This window comes from Rhinopithecus bieti, unplaced genomic scaffold, assembly GCF_001698545.2.
Source record: "Rhinopithecus bieti isolate Rb0 unplaced genomic scaffold, ASM169854v2 scaffold_947, whole genome shotgun sequence".
Lineage (NCBI taxonomy): Eukaryota > Metazoa > Chordata > Mammalia > Primates > Cercopithecidae > Rhinopithecus > Rhinopithecus bieti.
Window position 1 is genome coordinate 1,158,172 of NW_016803664.1, and position 21,688 is coordinate 1,179,859.

General features: G+C 38.4%; 1 protein-coding gene across 12 annotated transcripts in view; it reads right to left on the reverse strand.

The window, feature by feature from the left end:
• Window positions 1-21,688, reverse strand: part of RNF111 (ring finger protein 111) — a 113,065-nt gene that overhangs the window by 31,077 nt on the left and 60,300 nt on the right. For all 12 annotated transcript variants that reach the window (XM_017896232.1, XM_017896257.1, XM_017896223.1 and 9 more), the window contains 3 exons: window positions 15,809-15,935; window positions 11,981-12,144; window positions 9,322-9,516 (listed from right to left, as the gene is read on the reverse strand). In XM_017896232.1, the coding sequence (XP_017751721.1) occupies window positions 9,322-9,516; window positions 11,981-12,144; window positions 15,809-15,935 (486 nt within the window). The remainder of the gene's footprint in view (window positions 1-9,321; window positions 9,517-11,980; window positions 12,145-15,808; window positions 15,936-21,688) is intronic.

A 21,688-nucleotide genomic window follows, 5' to 3' on the forward strand; every position in this document is an offset into this window, starting at 1 on the left:
AGAGATGGAGTCTCGCTCTTGTTGCCCAGGTTGGAGTGCAATGGCGCCATCTCGGCTCAGCGAAACCTCCGCCTGGGTTCAAGCGATTCTCCTCCCTCAGCTTCCTGAGTAGCTGGGATTACAGGCATACGCCTCCAGGCCTGGCTAATTCTGTATTTTTAGTACAGATGGGGCTTCTCCATGTTGGTCAGGCTGGTCTTGAACTCCCAACCTCAGGTGATCCACTTGCCTTGGCCTCCCAAAGTGCTGGGATTACAGGCATGAGCCACCATGCCCAGCCAATAGTGCCACATTCTTAACATATACATCATATGATTTTAGGCAGTGGTCTTCATTGGGATTTTCCTGAAACTCTAAATTCTTCAGGAGGCTCATATTTACTGTGATGTGTAAGTATGGCAATAGATCATGTTTTCCTAGGGCATAACAAATGATTCCTTACAAGTAAAATTGCATTTTAAAAGTTTAAAAATACCACGAGTCCTTCCACTATATGCTACAAAGCAAATGCTCTTCCCCTGAGCTCCATGAACCCCTAACATCATAAATCATTCCTACATAATGCAGCCAGCTATGTACTTCTTAAAATCTCACCTTCTTAAGACACAGCCACCCAAGTCAGAGTGTACCTGGCTGAGTCTCACTATCCGCCAACCTTTTTTTTTTTTAAAAGACTGGGTCTCACTCTGTCAGCCAGGCTGGAGTACAGTGGCTCGATCTTGGCTCACTGCAGCCTCCGCCTCCCAGGCTCAACAGATTCTCCTGCCTCAGCCTCCTAAGTAGCTGGGGCCATAGGCACACAGCACCATGCCCAGCTAATTTTTGTATTTTTTTGTAGAGATGAGATTTTGCCACATTGCCCAGGCTGGTCTCGAGCTCCTTCCTGAGCTCAGGTGATCCGCCCACCTTGGCATCCCAAAGTGCTTGGATTACAGGCATAAGACACCATGTCTGGACCAGAATCCTTTTTCCTTCCTTTGGACGCTATACAATAGAATAAAAGAAATGATCAGACTCTAATACTTGGAAAATAAAATGTGCTTTATAATAATCTAGTGACTTAGTGTCACATCGTGGGGAAAGAAGCATAGAGTCAAATGAATCTGGGTTCTCATCTGGGACCTTTCTTTTAGCAATGTGACCTTAGAAAAGTTATTTAATCTCCTTTTCATCTATAAAATGTGGTAATAAAATTGCCTTGCATGGTTGTTAGAAGATACACGTCTTGATATAAAACACGAGTCCTGATTATGCTCTCTGCCACATGCCCAGCTATTTTGAAGGTATGTTCTTCTATGACAGAAGAACTGCAAAAGTATCCCCTGAAAGTCTGTGCCAGTGTTTCAAACTCATTTAAAACCCAGAAACTTTTCCTCAAACTAAATATTATATGGAAACTATACAAAAGAGATTTTAAAAAACTGAAGCCTCTGATTAAATTACAAGAGTGAAGAGTCTAAAGCCAAAGCCTTGCCCTGCTGCCACCCTTAAACTCCCACTCTGATTCTGAGGTATCTCCTCAGAATCCTTAGAATTCTGGAACATTACTGTCCTAGCCTTGATTTTGGAGTACCCAAGAGTAGGGATACCTTGCTCCTATGTGGCTCAAAGTACCTAGCTAATCTCTTCTGGGCCAATATATCAATTAGGAATCTTCTGCTTATTTACAAATAAAATAAAAATCCAACCAAAACAGCTTAAACAATAAAGGGAATTATGGGCTCACATAAATGAACCCGGGTAGGGGGGTGCTTCAGGCTCTGCTTGATAAGATTCCAGCAAATTTCCCTAAAAATCTCCTGGCTCTGCCTCTCTTACATGTCCTATCCTGCCTTTCCTGATTCTCATCTCTTCAAGGTCTGTGCTCTAACCTCTGTTACACAGTAGCGCTAATCTAAATTTCTGTATATTTAATTTTTCCAAGTTCCTAGTCTGGCCTATGGGGGCTAATCTCCCAACCCTTTTGTAAAGGTTCTTAACCCGGGAACTCGAATTCACGGGTCTGTGAACTTGGACGGAAGAAAAATACAAACTGTCACTAACCTCTAATTGCCCCGAGAATTATGTTAAATATTGTAATTTGTAATAATAACAAAGACAACAAATTATCTACTTTTAAAATAAATAATAGCAGTTCCAAAGTCAGTTCTATAATTATGTTACTTTCATTCACTTGTATTCCAGACGTGTTGAATAACCTGGACAGTGTTAAAACTAGCATATCAGGAACTGACCGTGATCAACAGTGTCTTAGGACTATGCTGAAACCAACATTAAGTAACTGTTTCCTATAAATTATAATATGTATAGCAATTATTCATTATTACAGTAGCTTTACTTGCTACAGCATTTTCAGGGTTTTATCTTAGTCCCTATGTAAAAGTGTTATACAAGTCAGTATCATTTATTGTGTATTACATCAGGAAAAAAAGGTTGAAAACCTTTGAGACACTAAGTTCACTCACTGGGATACACTAAATTACCTTCATGGTTCCTTCCAACTCTGACACTGTAATTTTACAAACCAAGTTACCTGAGGATTACCTGTGACTCAAAAAGTCAGGGTATGAGTTTGTAACCATCACTAAAGTGATGGATATGACACATATCTGTTCAGAAATAGCTTGTCATCTTTTACCTTCAAGCATTTTGAATATAAAAATCAGATTGAGAGAAGAGGAAGCACAATGACTATAATGTATTTAAGGCTGAACACATACTTAAGGTGTAAAATCATTAACAGTATGGCTTCAGAAAAAAAGACTGACCTTTTAGCTCTACTTCCGAGGCAACAGATTAGGCTTCCAATTAAATAGTCTATTTTCCTATAGTCCAGAACCTCTTTGTTTCTCACATAGGCTTGCATCCGAAAGTAAAGACAACCAATTAGCCTCTCATTCAAGAGTTACTACCCAAATAAAATTGTCAAAAATTAGAGGTAAAATACAAAGATATATGATTCAGTAAATAAAACACTTCCTTTTCTATTATAATTAACCCATAGAGGGCCCACTAAAAATGAGACAATCATGAACCTGCATCAGGGAAATTAACTCCACAGCCCAGTGACAATAATTTAGTTAAAGTGCCTCCTAGGAGTGCCTTCAGTAACTCTAGCAGGATTACCGAGATGCAGGCATGACTTTAATCATTCATTCAACAGTCTTACACACAATAAAGTCGTGGTAAAAGATCTACAAAAGGGGCCGGACTTGGTGGCTCATGTCTGTAATCCCAGCACTTTGTGAGGCGGAGGCGGGCAGATCACGAGGTCAGGAGATTGAGACCATCCTGGCTAACACGGTGAAACCCCATCTCTACTAAAAATACAAAAAATTAGTCGGGCATGGTGGCGGGCGCCTGTAATCCCAGCTACTCGGGAGGCTGAGGCAGGAGAATGGTGTGAACCCGGGAGGCGGAGTTTGCAGTGAGCCGAGATGGCGCCACTGCCCTCCAGCCTGGGTGACACAGTGAGACTCCGTCTCAAAAAACAAACAAACAAGCAAACAAACAAACAAAAAGATCTACAAAAGGCACTGGATAATAAAAAGATGAAAATGAAAAGTCCTGGCCTTTAACATAACTTACAGTAAGGTCTGCCTTTGCTGTTTTTATCTTTAGCAACCAGAAACATGCTTGCACAATGTAGGTGGCTCAATAAGCGCCTTCTATATTTAAGTTAAATTCACAAGGGAAAAGCAGCATGCAATCATGTAGCTAAGTGCCAAGAAGAGAAGCACTTGCTCTTTGGCCCTTAAGGAGCTCATCATCAAGCATGGAGACAATTTAGGATACAAACCAACCAGTATTAGAACAGAAACACTGGGTTCTAGCATAGCATAAAGCAATGCTGCCCCCAATATCTGGCAATGCCTGGAGACATTTTTGGTTGTCACAATCAGAGGGGAGGTGATGTTACTGGAGGCTAGAAACCAAGGATGCTGCTAAATATCCTGTAATGCACAGTCATTCCCCACCTCCCACTGTAAGAACTATCTGGCCCAAAGTCAATAATAGTGCCAAGGTTGAGAAAACTTGGCATAAAGGCGAAAAGGAGAGGTGCCGCGCCAGATTGCCTAGGTTTGAATTCTTGCTCCACTATCACATAATCTTGGATATGTTATTTCACCTGTAGAACGAGAAGAGTAATAAAATCTGCCTCATTGGTTACTGCAAAACTCAGAGTTTCTATAGGTAAATCCGCCAGCCAACATTATAGGCTCAATAAATGTTAGCTATTGTTATCCACTAGAGTGTAAGCTCTGTTAGAACAAAAATTTATCTGTTTTGTTCCCACTACCTAGAACAGTGCTTGACATATAGTGTGCAATCAATAAATATGTGTTAAACAAATGAATATATAGGATATCATGTATGCATAACACAAGGACCACATGGAGAGGTTAGGCAGATAATAAGCTGTTTGTGGCACATTGAGTTTGAACTGACTGCAGAATGGTCCAGGACAGATGTCCAAGAAGCAACTGGATATGAAAGTCTAAAATGGCCGGGCATGGTGGCTCACACTTGTAATCTCAGCACTTTGGAAAGCTGAGGCAAGTGAATTGCTTGAGTCCAGGAGTTCAAGACCAGCCTGGGCAATGTGGCAAAACTCTATCTCTACAAAAAATACATAAATTGACCAGGTGTGGTGAAGTGTAGTCTACTTGTGGGGCTACTTGTGGGGCTGATGCAGGAGGATCACTCGAGCCTGGGAAGTGCAGGCTGCAGTGAGCCTGCACTCTAGCCTACATGACAAAGCAAGACCCTGTCTCAAAAAAAAAAAAAAAAGATGTTTAAAACAAATACAGTGGTCAAAAAACACAGGACAGAGAGTCATCAGCATACTAGTGACAGGTGACAACACTTACAGTAATGAAATGGGCTAGTGAGAAGGATGAGAACACTATCCCGGGAAGAAAACAAATTATGAAAAAGAGACTACTGTCAGATTTTAAAAGATCATGTTTATTCATTATGAAAGGAGTCAGAAGCCCATTAGAGGAAAGAGTTTAGTGTGACAAAAATACACTTAAATGTACATAGACATAACATAAGTGTACATGTGCATGTACTAAGGAAATGACACCAGAGAAGATGCTGAAGACACAGGGAAGATAACTGTTAAAGCAAGGTTAAGGACAAAGGAAAGGATAAGAGGTAGAGCACAGATAAAGGAACTGAAAGGGACAGGAAGGAGTTAGGAGACTGGGAACTAGTAGAGGAGGTCAGGTAGAGAGCCACAAAAGTTTATATGGAGGCGTTGGAAGTTGCAGGAGTTCATGCTTAAGAACTTTCATTTATTCATTTTTTAAAATTTCCCCTGGGTAATGAAAACCTTGAGGAAAATGAGAGTGTTTTGAAATAGGCACTTAGTGGAAGGAAAGGGAACTGATCAAGATATCTGATCAAGATTTCCTAGAGAAAGCCCAGGATTAGAAACCATAAATTTATGGAGGAACTTGGATAAGCATGAAGCTAGATGGCTTGAATGTGAGGGTTAGAAATATTCAAAGAGGTACAAGATAAGGACAGGTGGTGGAGAAAATAGTTGAACTCATGTTCCATAGTGTCCTGGAAGGAAATGGACCTTAAGAGAGGCCCATTTAGGACTGTAGCCAACATGCTCAGAAATTAAATCTGATTTGTAAATGAACGAGGATTTACATATAAAAGTTTTCAGACTATTCTGAAATAAAGTTGGGACTGTATCACATAAAATGTAGGTAAGAATAATGCTACAGATAGGCCAAGTGTGGTAGCTCACACCTGTAATCCCAGCACTTCTGGAGGCTGAGGCAGGTGGATCGCTCGAGCCCAGGAGACTGAGGCCGGTGTGGGCAACATGGCAACATGGCAAAACCCCATCTCTACAAAAATACAAAAATTAGCCGGGCGTGGTGGTGCATGCCTGTGGTCCCCCAGCTAGTCGGGAGGATCACTTGAGCCTAGGAGGCGGAGACTGCAGTGAGCCAAGATTGTACCACTGCACACGGGCCTGGGCAACAGAGTCAGACCCTGTCTCACAGAAAAAAAAAAAAAAGAATAATGCTACACAACGCTGTAACAGGAGACAGGCATCAATGAGAAGTCAAATCCCTGCCTCAAAGATTATTACAGTTTTGTCAAGGTACATAACTTATCAGGTTTCTTCATGTCTGAAATGGTAAGAGAAATGCCAACATCAATAGTTTTTTTACTTTTTGAAACAGGGTCTCGCTCTGTCACCTGGGCTGGAGTGCAGTGGTGCCATCGAGGATCACTGCAGCCTCGACTTCTCAGGATCACATGACATACTCCTGACTCGGTCTCTGAGTAGTTGGGACTACAGGTGTGTGTCACCACGCCTCGTTAATTTCTGCAATTTTCTTTTTTTGTTTGTTTGTTTGCTTTTGTTTTCTTTTTTTCAAAGGAGACAAGGTTTCACCATGTTGTGTAGGCTGGTCTCAAACTCCTGGGCGCAAGTGATCTGCCTGCCCTGGTCTCCCAAAGAGCTGGGATTACAGGTATGAGTCTCACCATGTCAAGGATTTTTTTTTTTTTAAGAGTTAAAACAAGTATACATATGTAACAAACCTGCACGTTATGCACATGTACCCTAGAACTTAAAGTATAATAATAATAAAAAAATAAAAATAAAAAATTTTAAAAAAAGAGTTAAAATATATACAATAACATATAAGATATCCAAGTAACAAGCTAAGTTAAGAGTATGTACTTAACAAATGAAATAAAAGCCCATTTCATTTCTGCCTACATTTTTTCAGAGAACATACTTAAAAGACACCCTTACTGGACACGGTGGTTCACACCTGTAGTCCTAGCTACTTGGGAGGATGAGGGAGGAGGATCACCTGAGCCTGGAACTTCAAGACTAGCCTGGGCCAAAAAAACAAAAAAGACACTCCTGGGAAATCTCTTTGAGAATGTTTCCTAGTTCTGCCCTTAGTTTTGCAGAGGACAGAGTACGTCCAGATCCAGCCACACGTAGTTTTCTAATCTGCCAGATGTAAATTACATGAATATTAAAAGAATTAAATGAGACACTATTAAAAGCAAAAAGTGATAGAAAATAAAAGATGGTTTCATTATTAATGGTGATTTAGTCAATCCACAAGCTACAGGGTCTACAGTGTCCCTATTGGTAAGCAGTTAGCAAGTTACTATCTCTGTACCATTATCCAAAAATGAAAGAAAGCTAGTTTAAGTCTCAGTTAAACAAATGAGTATCAGCAGCAGAGGTTGCAGAAGAAAAAAACAACCCCATCAAAAAGTGGGGAAAGGATATGAGCAGACATTTCTCAAAAGAAGACATTCATACAGCCAACAGACACATGAAAAAATGCTCATCATCACTCGCCATCAGAGAAATGCAAATCAAAACCACAATGAGATACCATCTCACACCAGTTAGAATGGCAATCATTAAGAAGTCAGGAAACAACAGGTGTTGGAGAGGATGTGGAGAAATAGGAACACTTTTACACTGTTGGTGGGATTGTAAACTAGTTCAACCATTATGGAAAACAGTATGGCAATTCCTCAAGGATCTAGAACTAGATGTACCATATGACCCAGCCATCCCACTACTGGGTATATACCCAAAGGATTATAAATTATTCTACTACAAAGACACATGCACACGTATGTTTATTGCGGCACTATTCACAATAGCAAAGACTTGGAATCAACCCAAATGTCCATCTGTGACAGACTGGATTAAGAAAATGTGGCACATATACACCATGGAATACTATGCAGCCATAAAAAAGGATGAGTTTGCGTCCTTTGTAGGGACATGGATGCAGCTGGAAACCATCATTCTTAGCAAACTATCACAAGAACAGAAAACCAAACACCGCATGTTCTCACTCATAGGTGGGAACTGAACAATGAGATCACTTGGACTCGGGAAGGGGAACATCACACACTGGGGCCTATCATGGGGAGGGGAGAGGAGGGAGGGATTGCAGTGGGGAGTTATACATGATATAAATGATGAATTGATGGGTGCTGACGGAGTTGATGGGTGCAGCACACCAACATGGCATAAGTATACATATGTAACAAACCTGCACGTTATGCACATGTACCCTAGAACTTAAAGTATAATTAAAAAAAAAAAAAAAAAAAAAAATGATACGAGAGAGAGCCAGAGATATCATTGCTAATTGAAACATAAGAACTACCTTGAGATAAGAGCTAAAACTATAAAGAAAACTCTGGAATAAATATTTGTAACCTTGGATTAGGCAATGGTTTCTTAGATATGACACCAAAAGAACAAACAACAACCAAAAAACCCCAGAAAATGGACATCATCAAAATTTTAAAAACTCCCATGCCCATTCTCAATCATTTTGGGAAGATAGAAGGAGTGGACTTAGTGCATCCAATGGTAACTCTATTTAACTTTCTGAGGAACCATCAAAGTGTTTTCCTCAGCAGTTGCACTATTTTGCATTCCTACCAGCAATTCGCAAGGGTTCCAATTTCTCTACGTCCTTGCCAAGACCAGTGATTTTGTATTTTTGTTTGTGTTGTAATTATAGACACACTACTGGGTGTAAAGTGGTATTTCATTGGGGTTTTCATTTGCATTTCCCTAACGATTAGTGATGTTGAGCACCTTGTGCTTCTTGGTCATTTGTATAACTTCTTCAGAAATATCTATTCAAATCCTGCCTCATTTTAAAATTGGGTTGTCTTTCTGTTGGGTTGGGGCTTTTTGTTTGTTTGTTTTTACTTTTTTATTTTAAAATATAAATAGAGATAGGGTTTCACCATGTTGGCCAGGCTGGTCTCGAACTCCTGGCCTCAAGTGATCCTCCTGCCTCAACCTCCCAAATACTGGAATTACAAGCATGAGCCACCACACCCAGCCTGTTGGGCTGTTTTAAGAGTGCTTTGTAGATTCTGGATTCTAAAGTGCTTATCAGATATAGGATTTACAATATTTTTCCTTTCCCCATTCTGTAGGCTGTCTTCTATCTTGATATCGTCCTTTAATGCATGAAAGTTTTAAATTTTGATGAAGTTCAACTTATCTACTTTTGGTTTTGTTGCTCATGCTTTTGGTGTCAGCCATTTACTTCTCCCCAAGCTCTCTTATTTGAGGTATAATACTCTGGTCACACATAGCGTACAAACTCAAATATGAAATCAGCCTAATTATAGTAAAGACTACCTTGATAACATACGAAGTTTATTATAATGTAAGAATACCCGCTTATTAACATACCTAAAATCTTAGACTTAAAAACAATACATTCCCTAACAAAAGTAATGACAAAAGTCTCCCCTCCCCACTTTTTTACATACCTCCTATAGAAGTGCCAGTGGTACTATTGCTTGTAAGAGTAGCTGAAGTCTCTGACACTGTGGAAGGTTGGCTACTGGTGACAGCTGAAGCAGTATCAGAGGCCTGCTCAGAGGTAGATGGATTTGAATTGTTAATGGAAGCGCTAGTAGCTTGTGATTCCATTCTTGCAGAAGTGGTTGGTACTACAGTAGGTTCTACAAAATACAAAATGTCAACTTAGCATTTCAAAACAAATTAGATAAAGGGTTATATTTTAATCTAAGCTAATGTGTTTATAATTATTAAATAAAAAACTTTAAAAATACAAGCTCTCTAATAACATATGGTAAAGAAAGTTTTCATAAAGCTAAACTGCAATATCAAACTGACATGTTACCAAAATATGACTGCATTTTTAAAAATTCAACACTGATATGCATATTTCAATAATTTAGGTAATTTAATAGTTTTTCAGGTAGCTTCTAAATAAGTTGTCTGATCTATAACAAAGAAGAGTAAAAGGAAAGTAAAAGTTCCTTGCTATGCACATACACATGGTCACAAGCTGTCAGAATAGTGTTACAAACCATAATGTGTCTGGCACAATATGGATTCTAGGGTAAGACTGCCTGGATAGCAATACTGATTTCACCACTGACAGTATGAATATAAATAAGTTACTTAACCATTCTCCATTTCCTCATCTGTAGAACTGGGAAAGTATCAGAATTTCTTCATATAACTGTCATTAGGATGAACTGAGATCACATACTTTGTATGATGCTTTACAGACAGCATTCACTTAACATTAGCTATGATTTCTAATATCTGTTTTAATCTTCTTTCCATGCCTTTTATATGTTTTCCAAAGAAAATTTTGTAAATATTAATATTCATCAGTGCTTTCTAATAAAATTAACATTTTCTATCAGAAAGTAAATTTCAGGTAGACTTCAACTTATGAGTAAGTTTCAAAGAACTAAGCTTAAAATGGTTGCTTAAAATTGAGAACAATGGGAATAAATCCATCCAAAGCACAGTCACACACAATTAAATCTGAAAATAAGGGGGTCTCTTAATGTGCTATGGAATGAGAGGGTTGACTTTCTATACAATACAGTATGGTAAGCTAATTCCTTATGCACAAATAGTAACTGTGAGTCTATATGGGACACTTTGAATGCTAGTATGTCCAAATGTATATGTAAATTGCTTGTACACAAAAAAGGGGGGAAAGAACTTCTGTGTTTAACCAGCGTTTCTCAACCTTGGCAATAATAACATTTTGGGCTAGACAATTTTTTGTTCATTGGGGAGGAGATGTGCACTGTGAACCGTACAATGTTGAGCGACAACCATGGTCTCTATCCATAAGATGTCAGTAGCATCCTCCCCTAACTGTGAAAACCAAAAATGTCTGCAGACATTGCCAAATACCACTTGGGGGAGAAAACTGCCCCTATTTGAGAACCACTGGTCTGATGTACTTAGTTTTGGATTCATTTTTAATAAGAGAGAAGCTTTCCACTGAGAAAAACTAGTAGGGGAAAAGGAGCATCTACTGATCACTGGAATACTTTTAACCCAGTAAACTGTAAATTCTGGTTGAACTTACTGTAATGTGGAAAAGGCTACTCTATCACTTTCTCCTACTTACCAGCTAGCAGGTGTCACATTGGAACACAAACAAAAAGTTTCCAAAATAGTCACCCTATATTTAATTAACTGTCATCATTAATTAATCCCTATTACATTAACCACTGTCTTACAGATAATTTATGGTGTTTCAAAACAAAAACGAAGAGACTGTTGAATGAAAGGCAAACAGTTGTTTATCTCTTCATAAACAACTGAGTACTGATACTACGAAAGTTAAGACCACCAAAACTGCAAACAGCCCATAGAAGAGCTGATTGCATATGGCCTCCAACTCTTTCCATCTACCTGATAGATTCTTTGCCCAATTTATAGCTAACTCCCAAACCTAACAAACTCATATATGGCTTATCATTTTCCTTTTGGGAAATTATGATTGACCATTTCCTAAAATATAACTAATAATACCTCGAGATGATTCTTAATATGTGGGCAAATTCACATATGTATTCATTCATATATTCATAAATCCCACCATTTTTCCTAACCTCTGTATTCCAACTCTGGTTTTGTTTCCTCAGTTACTTGGGTACAGCCGTAAGCCAAAATACAATACAAAAAATGAGCAGCACAAAAAGATATCAATAATATTGAAGGATAATGTAACTTTTAAAAGTAAAATTAGACATTTCAAATAGCCAGTATTAGTCATTTAAAATTCAGTTATACTGCTTTTGTGTTTATATTTAAAAGTGCTGCTTCTACTTTTCATGGCAAGTTAAAGACAATCATATTACAAATCAAACTAAACTAGTTTGAGCTAACCTCAAACTACCACTTGTAAAAATATTTCTTCCTGAGAAAACAGCTAGCAAATATTGAAACAATAACCACAAAGAATTTTATGTAAATTTACAAGCGTAGGATATTATATCAATTAAAAACTTGAGATTAAAAAATCTGACAATTTCCCTGTAGTTTAATAATATATTACCAGTAAGCAGAAGGGGTTTCTAGCATCTTAACAGATTTCCTTTTATCAAACTCCTTTTATAATTTTCTACTGTTACTACTTCAATTTACCATCTTCATCAACGGTAAGGTCCACAACTTCTGCTGCATTCTGCCTCAAGGGCTGTATAACAGTAGAAATCCTACTGCGGTTCCGTGTCTCCTGTGGCCGACTTGCATGAGAACTTGAACCCTGGCTCCAGTGAGATCTGGAGTGTCCAAGGGTTGAACGAGACCTTAAATGACATCAATATTAAGTTAGTAAATATAAATAAAGAAGTATTAGTCACCACAAAAACCCATAAGCCTTTCTTACTAAATGTTACATTTTCATACAAGATTTCTCCAAAGAAATAATCGTAACAGAATTAAAATCATGACTAGCACAATGTCTAGCACTCAGTAAACTTTGCTGAATTAATCACCAACTAATTGACCTAAGAATATAAGAAATGCTATGTTGTACCAATCATTAGTGTAAAATAAAGGATTCTGTTTCAAGAATGCTACTCTCTCTTCCACGGTTACTTTGGGTATTTACCCAGGTTATAATAAACTCTTTACATTTTCTGTTAATAGCTAAAATTATTCACCATATGTAAAGGAATAAAAATAACATCCTACACATTTAATAATATCCACAAGGTCTTGTATGTTTAGCTCAGGACAGATTTGCAAAACATTGCTTTGGGAGTCCTAAACCAAGCTAAGTTTCTAGTATTGCCATAAAAGAAAACAAAATAATAATAATAACAAACAAGCACCAGGGAGATTTCCTATGTGTAGATGTAAGGATATTGTGATTAGTTTACTAGTTTGGTAGCCATAAGAAATATCATTTGCGTGAGCTACTTTATGCTTTTAAAACGTGATTGCAAACCCTAAACATCTAACTTCATTTAAGTATGTGTGTGGCATTACACTGCTCTAAATTTACTTACAGGTGCATATACTTTTAAAGACTCAACTATTAAAGATTTGGACTGAGGATATACAGGGATAATATGTAGAACATGCAGTCCTAAGTCTCCAGGAGAAAAAAATAACTTTTAGAAAGGTGAGGCCAATAAGACACAAGGGCTTTCTCCTGCTCAAACTAATATAAAACTGCTTATAAGCTTATTGTCAGCATTTACGGAAAATATCTGTAATATAAAAGGTCACCGGGGGTGGGAGCTTAACCATTCAGAATACAACTCCAAAGGTCAAAGTGGGTTGAAAATGGCCTCAACATTTTCAGCCCAACTTGAACTTCAACGATTATAGAACCTAGAGTTTAAAAAGTTCAAATTCTAAAATAAAATTCTTAAGAAGGAGTATAAAGGTTACTCAGCCACTGTCAAAACAGGATAGCACATATCAGAAACAGTTGTGGTATAGCTTGAGCCATGACAGTAAACAAATGTCTTGGGATAAAATGGTTTCATCTGAGGACAGGTTTTATCACCATTTAAAATTCTTGAAAAACCAAAACTCTATGATGAGACTGAGTAGTCTATTATCTCTGGGAAGCTCTTAATAGCTGAAGGAAGTTATAGGTCCACTTTGCAGTACTTTTGTGAAAGCCATCATATTTTACTAGATGGAACAACTGCAAAAAAACTGAATGTATGAGGAAATCTCAAGGAGGTATTAGTGGCCACTATGATTAGTAACAACTGTCAAATCCTGACACAAAAGACTCTAAAACACAGATATACTCTCTTACATGAAAGAGCCAGGCTGAGCATAGGTGGCTCATGCCTGTAATCCCAGCACTTTGGGAGGCCAAGGCAGGCAGATCACAAGGTCAGGAGTTCGAGACCAACCTGGCCAATATGGTGAAACCCCGTCTCTACTAAAAATACAAAAAAAAATTAGCCAGGCGTGGTGGCTCATGTCTGTAATCCCAGCTACTAACGAGGCTGAGCCAGGAGAATTGCTTGAACCTGGGAGACGGAGGCTGTGGTGAGCCAAGATGGCGCCACTGCCCTCCAGCCTGGGTGACAGAGGGAGACTCCATCCCAAAAAAATAAATAAATAAGTAAAATAAACGAAAGGGCCAAAAGCCAGCTAAACAATAACAAAGTTAATATCTCAGATAACAATAAGGAAATATAACAATGGGTCATGTACACTGTGGGTCTTTTTCAAGATCATTGTCTATTACTCAGGTAAATGCATCTGCTTGACATCAACCATGTCCAAAACAAGACCTCTAGTCCTACAATGAAAAATATGTCCATAATTTCAGTAGTCCTTAGAGCTCATAAAAATTGAGTCAATGTTGTACCAAGCACTATGCACAGTCACAGGACAGGTGTGGTACAGAACACTGATTATCAGTTTTACTCAGAGTTGGGGAAAATCATATAAAATTAAAACAAACAAGGATATGTTACAGAATGCTCACTTACATGCCTTTAGAAGTAGCACTTCGATGCTAAAATGGCAAGTGGAAAAGCATGTTCTAAGTGTTTGTAACAGATGTCAGAAATATGAATATATACTTTTAAAATCAGTAACATATTAACATGCAACAAGCAAATGCACTTCTAAATTCATTCCAACACAAAAATTAATACTCATCTGTTAGTTTATTAGTTTGGTGTATCAAATGTAACAAAGCAACTCTTTATTGCTACTATTACGAATACTTATAATCATCTAAAGTATAAGATGAATGCTGTGTTAGGAGGTGATATTTCACAGGGAGAGTCAAAGTGATAGGAATTGATATTTCACAGGGAGAGTCAAAGTGATTCTGCAATAAGGCAACGTCTTTTCCAGTTATTTATAAAAACAGATGAAGAAGTTTCATTGATGTGTTAGTTCAGGGCATAGATAAAATTACTAAGTGAAAGACAAAGAGTCAAACTATGTTTTGAATTAGGGTGCCCTAACACAGTAACAGCACAAGTTTCACTGGTATCAATGAATAACATATTGAAACAAGTAGATTCTAACCAAAAGGGCTATTTCAACATCAATACCCCTTAATATTCTTTCATTTTTAATTTTAATACCATCCCAAATATTTACATACTATTCACATCTAAATTTCAAAGGAGATCAATTCTCCTTATCATTAAAAAAATACAATTTGGCCGGGCGCGGTAGCTCAAGCCTGTAAACAAAGCACTTTGGTGCTAGGCCAAGGCAGGCGGATCACAAGGTCAGGAGATCGAGACCATCCTGGTAACATGGTGAAACCCCGTCTCCACTAAAAAATACAAAAAATTAGCCTGGCGAGGTGGCAGGTGCCTGTAGTCCCAGCCTCAGGAGGCTGAGGCAGGAGAATGGCGTAAACCCGGGAGGCGGAGCTTGCAGTGAGCTGAGATGTGGCCAATGCACTCCAGCCTGGGCAACAGAGTGAGACTCCGTCTCAAAAAATAAATAAATAAATAAATAAATAAAATACAATTTTATAAAACACTAAATAAAATTATTGTTTATTCAGAGCATTAACTCTTAACTCTCACTGTATACTTGGGGTGCTTTTAAAAAGACTAACCTCTAAAATTCTAGTTCAAGTCTGGGAAAGAGTCTAGGCAACAATATAGCTTTATTTTATTATCTCTCCAGGTGAGTTTAACGCAGCCTGCTTTGAAAACCACAAATCTAGACGGGCTTAGTGGCATGTGCCTACAGTTCTAGACGGGCTTAGTGGCATGTGCCTACAGTCCCAGTACTATGGAGAATGAGACAAGAGAATCACTGGAGCCAAAGGGCTCAAGTCCAGCCTGGCTAACATAGCAATATTATGTCTCTTACAAGAAAAAAAAAGAATCCACTAATCTGATATATGCATACTCAAACTGGGTCTCAAAAAAATAAAAACAATGCAAATATCTGCAGCACAAATAGGTTTAATATTTATATTTAAAATTTCAAAGATTTAACTAAGAATTAAAATCTCACCGATAGCTTTCTCCAACTGTTACAATCTCCACTTCACTGTCAGTTGAGGTAACATTAATTTCTTCATTGGCAGTAACCTGGGGAGTGGAGGAAGCTTCTATCACCACAACATCTTCATCAATACTTCCTGGAAACAAAAAGAAAAAAACATTTAAAGGTATCTTCCTGTCAGCTAATTGTTAGGCAGAAATCTTTATTATGACTTTGAAGACTATGAAATTCATTGCAAAATAAAATCTTATCTGTCAAAAAGTTTTTTAAAAAAAATACACAAGGAGCGAAAAACACATAGTGAAAATGGTAATCACTGTTTTAATCTATACTCCTCTGCATGTTTACTTTCTCTTCTATGGATTTGGTGTATTCATTACAAATGTTCAGTGGTTTCTACATGGATTTGTAAGATCTTACATAGATATTTATCCTGTAATATCTGTAGTATATTATAGATCTTGTATTTATCATTATGTAAGATATTAACCCTTCAATATCACAGAAAAAGTTATTACAGCTTTATATGTTTTTTCCAAGGTTGTTTTCATTTAGGTGATATATCCTTTAAAAAAAACACACAGTAGCTTTTTAGTTTTATGTTATGAAATTTGTTATTGATTGATTGATTGATCGACTGAGACAGTCTTTCACTCTGTTGCCCAGGCTGGAGTGCAGTGGCCCTCAGCTTACTGCAACCTCCTCTGCCCCCTGGGTTCAAGTGATTCTCATGCCTTAGCCTCCCAAGTAGCTGGGACTACAGGCATGCATCACCACACCAGGCTAATTTTTTAGTACCGATGGGGTTTCACCATGTTGCCCAGGCTTGTCTTGAACTTCTAACCTCAAGTGATCCATCCCACTCAGGCTCCCAAAGTGCTGGGATTATAGGCGTGACCTACTGCACCCAGCCAAAATTTGTCATTTTTAAATGTCTGTTCTTTTCTAAATCATTCTAAGCTTGGAAAGTGCATCCTTATTTACAAGATGGATACATATTAGACTTGGTCCAAGTCTTTGTTTAATATTCTTTATATTACTGTTATCTAGAACTGATTTTTGTTATGACATTAGGTAAGATTATATAAATAGAATCCTGCTCTGTCTCTCCACAGCTAACTAGCTATCACCAAAACATTTATTGAAAAATATTTTCTTTTACCCCATTAATTTTTGATACCTCCTCGAATTTTCAGTTATGCAAAAGAAATACATTCTGGAAGTTCACTGCACAACATAGGGTCTATGATTAACAATAACGTATTGTATGTTTAAAAATTTGCTAAAAGAGTATATCATGTTAAGTGTTCCAACCAAAAAAGGAAATAAAGGGGACAGGAAGAAATTTTTGGAGGCAATGGATATAAGTCCATGGCATTGACTGTAATGATGGTTTTACAGGTGTTATACCTCTCTCCAAACACATCAAGTTATATACACTAACTACCTTCAAGCTTTTAGTATACTAATCATACCTCAATAATGCAGTTAAAATATTTTTTGATACTTCTCTTAAATATTATATGCATATTTTAGGGTCCATTTTGAAACTATTCAACCCCTTTGATATAGAGTCTAGTGTCAGGGTAAGTCTACTTTTTAAAATAGTTTTTTTGAGGTATAATTTACATACTTTGAAATTCAACCATTTAATCTGGCCTTTTGCCAGAAACCACCATCTTCCAATAATTCACCAAGATGACAAACACAAAGGAAAAGAGAAGAGGCACCTGCAATATGTTCTCTAGGGTTTTTAGAAAACATGGAGCTGTTCCTTTGGCCATAGACATAGGAATCTACAAGAAAAGCGATGCTGTAGCCATCAAGAAAATGGCTACTGTTCATACAAAAATTAGCTGGGATTTGGCGCTTGCCTGTAATCCCAGCTACTCGGGAGGCTGAAGAAGGAAAATCACTGGAACCCAGGAGGCGGAGGTTGCACCAATCTCGGAAGTTGAGCTGAGATCACACCAATGCACTCCAGCCCGGGCGAGAGTGAGAATTCATCTCCAGAAAAAAAAAAGAAAATGGCTACTGTTGGCCAGTTGTGGTGGCTCATGCCTGTAATCCCAGCACTTTGGGAGGCTGAGGTGGACGGATCACGAGATCAGTAGTTTGAGACCAGCCTGACCAACATGGTGAAACCCCATCTCTACTAAAAGTACAAAAATTAGCCGGGCATGGTGGCATGTGCCTGTAATCCCAGCTACTCAGGAGGCAGGAGAACCACTTGAACCTGGGAGGTAGATGTTTCAGTGAGCTGAGATCGCACCACTGCACTCCAGCCTGGGTGACAGAGTAAGACCCCATCTCGAAAAAAAAAAAAAGAAAGAAAAAGAAAATGGCTACTGTTCAAAAAGGAGTGCCCCATAAATCTTACCATGGCAAAACTGGAAGTTACAATGTCACCCAGAATGCTGTTGCCATTGCTGTAACAAACAAAATTCTTGCCCAAGAATTAATGTACATAATGAGCATATAGAGCACGACAGCTGAGATGGCTTCCCAAAACACATGAAGGAAAAAGATCAGAAAAAGAAGGAAGCCAAAGAGAAAGGTACCTAGGTACAACTGCAGCACCAGCATTCTCCACCCAGAAAAGCACACTTTGTGAGAACCAACAGACAGGAGCCTGAACTGCTGGAACCTATAACCTGTGAATTCATGGCATACCAGGTGGCCAAAAAAAAAAAAACAATCAAAGACACCTGGACTATAAACAATACAAAATAAAACCTGAGGGCATTATGCTAAGTGAAATAAGCCAGTCACAAAAAAACAAAAACTGTGATTCTGGTTATGTGAAGTATCTAAAGTAGTCAAATTTATAGAAACAGACAGTAGAGTGGTGGTAACCAGGGTCAGAGGGAGGAGAAAGAGAAGTTGTATAATGGTTACAGAGTGCCAGTTTTGTAAGATGGAAAAGTTCTGGAGATCTGTTTCACAACAAATGTAAACACACTTTTTTTTTTTTTTTGGAGACAGGGTTAGGCTAGAGTTTAGGGGCACAATCACACTCATTGCCCTCAATCTCCTGGGCTCCAGATATCCTCCTAACTCAGCCTCCTGAGTAGCTGGGACTACAGGTGCACACCACCGCACCCAGCTTTTTTTTTTTTTTTAGTCTTTTAAGAGATAGTGTCTTAGTACATTGCCTAGGCTGGTCTCAAACTCCTGGGCTAAAGCAATCCTCCTCCCACCTCGGTCCCCCAGAGTGCTGGGATTACAAGTATGAGCCACTGCACCTGGTCCCAATGTGAATATACTTAACACTACTGAACTGTATGCTTAAAAATGGTTAAAATGGTTTTTAAAAAAGTAATACTCCATTTCTTCTCTTGCTGTGTTTTTTACAAACCTGTTGTTTATTGGCTTCTTCATTACTATCACCTTTCAATACAAATGTAAGCCAACAGTTTACAAATAATGTCTGTAATTAAGAATTTTCCCATAATGTATAAAAAAATTCACCCACTTTAAGTGTACATTTTGCTAATTTTAGTAAATTTATGGAGTGTAATCATCACCACAATCCAGTTAAAGAACATTTCCAATAACTCCAAAAGAGCTTGCATGTCCTGTTTCAGTCAATCATCATCCCCTATACCAACTCCAATACCCCTGCAACAACTGATCTGCTCTTTGTTATTATGAATTGGTTTGTATTTTGTCATGTTTTATGCTAAGTGGAGTCATACATTACATACACTTTTGGCTCCTTTCACTCAGCGTATTTATCTTGAAATATATTCATTTGTTGTATCAATATTTGTTCTTTTTTTATTGCAGAGTAGTATCCAATCATATTGATATAACACACTTCGTTTATCCATTCATCCACTGATGGACATTTGGGTTTTTCTCAGTTTTTGCATATTACAAATAAAGTAGCTATGAACATTCATGTATAAGTCTTTGTACAAACATGTGCTTTCATTTCTCTCAGGCAAATACTTAGGAATGTAATTTCTAGGTTCTATGGTAAGTTTGTTTAACTTTTTAAGGAACTGCCAAATTGTTTCCCTAAGTGGCTCTACAATTTTACATTCCCAATACGGAAATGAAGGTTTTAGGTTCTCCACATCCTCACCAATACCTATTATTGTCTCTTTTTCATTAAACTTGTTTCAGTGGCTATACAGTGGTATCTCATTGTGGTTTTAATAACCATTCCTAAAATAAGAAGGCTGAGTACAAGGGCTCACCCCTATAATCCCAGCACTTTGGGAGACCGAGGCAGGCAGATTGCTAGAGCAAAGGAGTTCAATCCAGCCTGGACAACATGGCGAAACCCTGTCTCTACAAAAAACACAAAAATTACCTGGGCATGGTAGCCTGTAGTCCCAGATACTCAGGAGGCTGAGGTAGGAAGACAGCTTGAGCCTGGGAGACAGACGTTGCAGTGAGCCGAGATGGCACCACCGCACTCCAGCCTGGGCAACAGAGCCAGACCTTGTCTCAAAACATAATAATAATTTTTAAAAAAACAAAAAACAACATAAAATAACTAATGGTGCTGAGCATTTTTTCATGTGATTATTAGTTACTTTGGTTTTTGTCTGTTTTGTTTGAGAAAGTGTCTTGCTCCAACTCCCACGCTGGAGTGCAGTGGCACGATCATAGCTCACTGCAGCTTTGACCTCCTGAGCTCAAGCAATCCTCCCACCTTAGCCACCCCAGCAGCTGGGACTACAGGTACATGCCACCATGCCCAGCTAATTTTTAAATTTTTCATACAAATAAGGTCTCACTGTGTTGCTCAGGCTGGTCTCGAATTCCTGAGCTCAAGCAATCTTCCTACCTTGGACTCCCAAAGTGCTAAGATTATAGATATGAGCCACCATGCCAAGTCTAATTTTATGAGCTACTTTGGTGAAATATCTATTCTTTTGTCCATGTTTAATCTGAGTTTTTGGTCTCATTGTTGAATTTTAAGAATTCCTGGCCAGGCACACTATGGCTCATGCCTGTAATCCCAGCATTTCGAGAGGCTGAGGCAGTGGATTGCTTGAGCCTAGGAGTTCAAAACCAGCCTGGGCAACACGGCGAAACCTTGTCTCCACAAAAGCTACTCCGGAGGCTGAGGTGGGCAGATCACTTGAAACCGGGCTGCTGAGTCTGCAGTGAGCCAAGATTGTGCCATTGTACTCCAGCCTGGACGACACAGTGAGACCCTGTGTCTCAAAATAATAATAATAGTAATAATAATAATAATAATAAAGAGTTCCTTATATATCCTGAATTCACGTCTTTTCTCAGATATACTATTTGCAAGTATTTTTTCACAGTCTGTAACATGCCTTTTCATTTTCTTAATAACATCTTTTGAAGCACAAAAGTCTCTAATTTTAGAGTTCAAATTGGCAACTTCTTTTATGGATTGTGATTTTGGTGACATATTTAAGAAACCTCTGTCCAACCCAAGGTAACTGAGATTTTCTCCTATGCCTCCTTCTAGAAGTTTTATCATTTAGTTCTTACATTTAGGTCTATGATCTACTTTGTTAATTTCTGTGTCAGACAATAGGTAAAAGGTCTAAATTTATCTTTTCTGCATATGGATATACAATACTCCAAAGAACAGAAAAGGCCAGGTGCAGAGGCTGACGCCTGTAATCACAGCAATCTGGTAGGCTGAGGTGGGCAGATCGCTTGAGCCCAGGAGTGCAAGACCAGTTTGGGTAACATGGTGAAATCCCATTTCTACAAAAAATAAACAATTAGCCAGGTGTGGTGGCATGTGCCTGTAGTGCCAGCTACCCAGAAGGCTGACGTGAGAGGATCACCTGAGCCCTGGAGGCTGAGGCTGCAGGAACCCCTGATGGCGCCACTGCACTCCAGCCTGGGCAAAAGAATGAAATCCTGTCTCAAAAAAATAAAGGGGGGGGG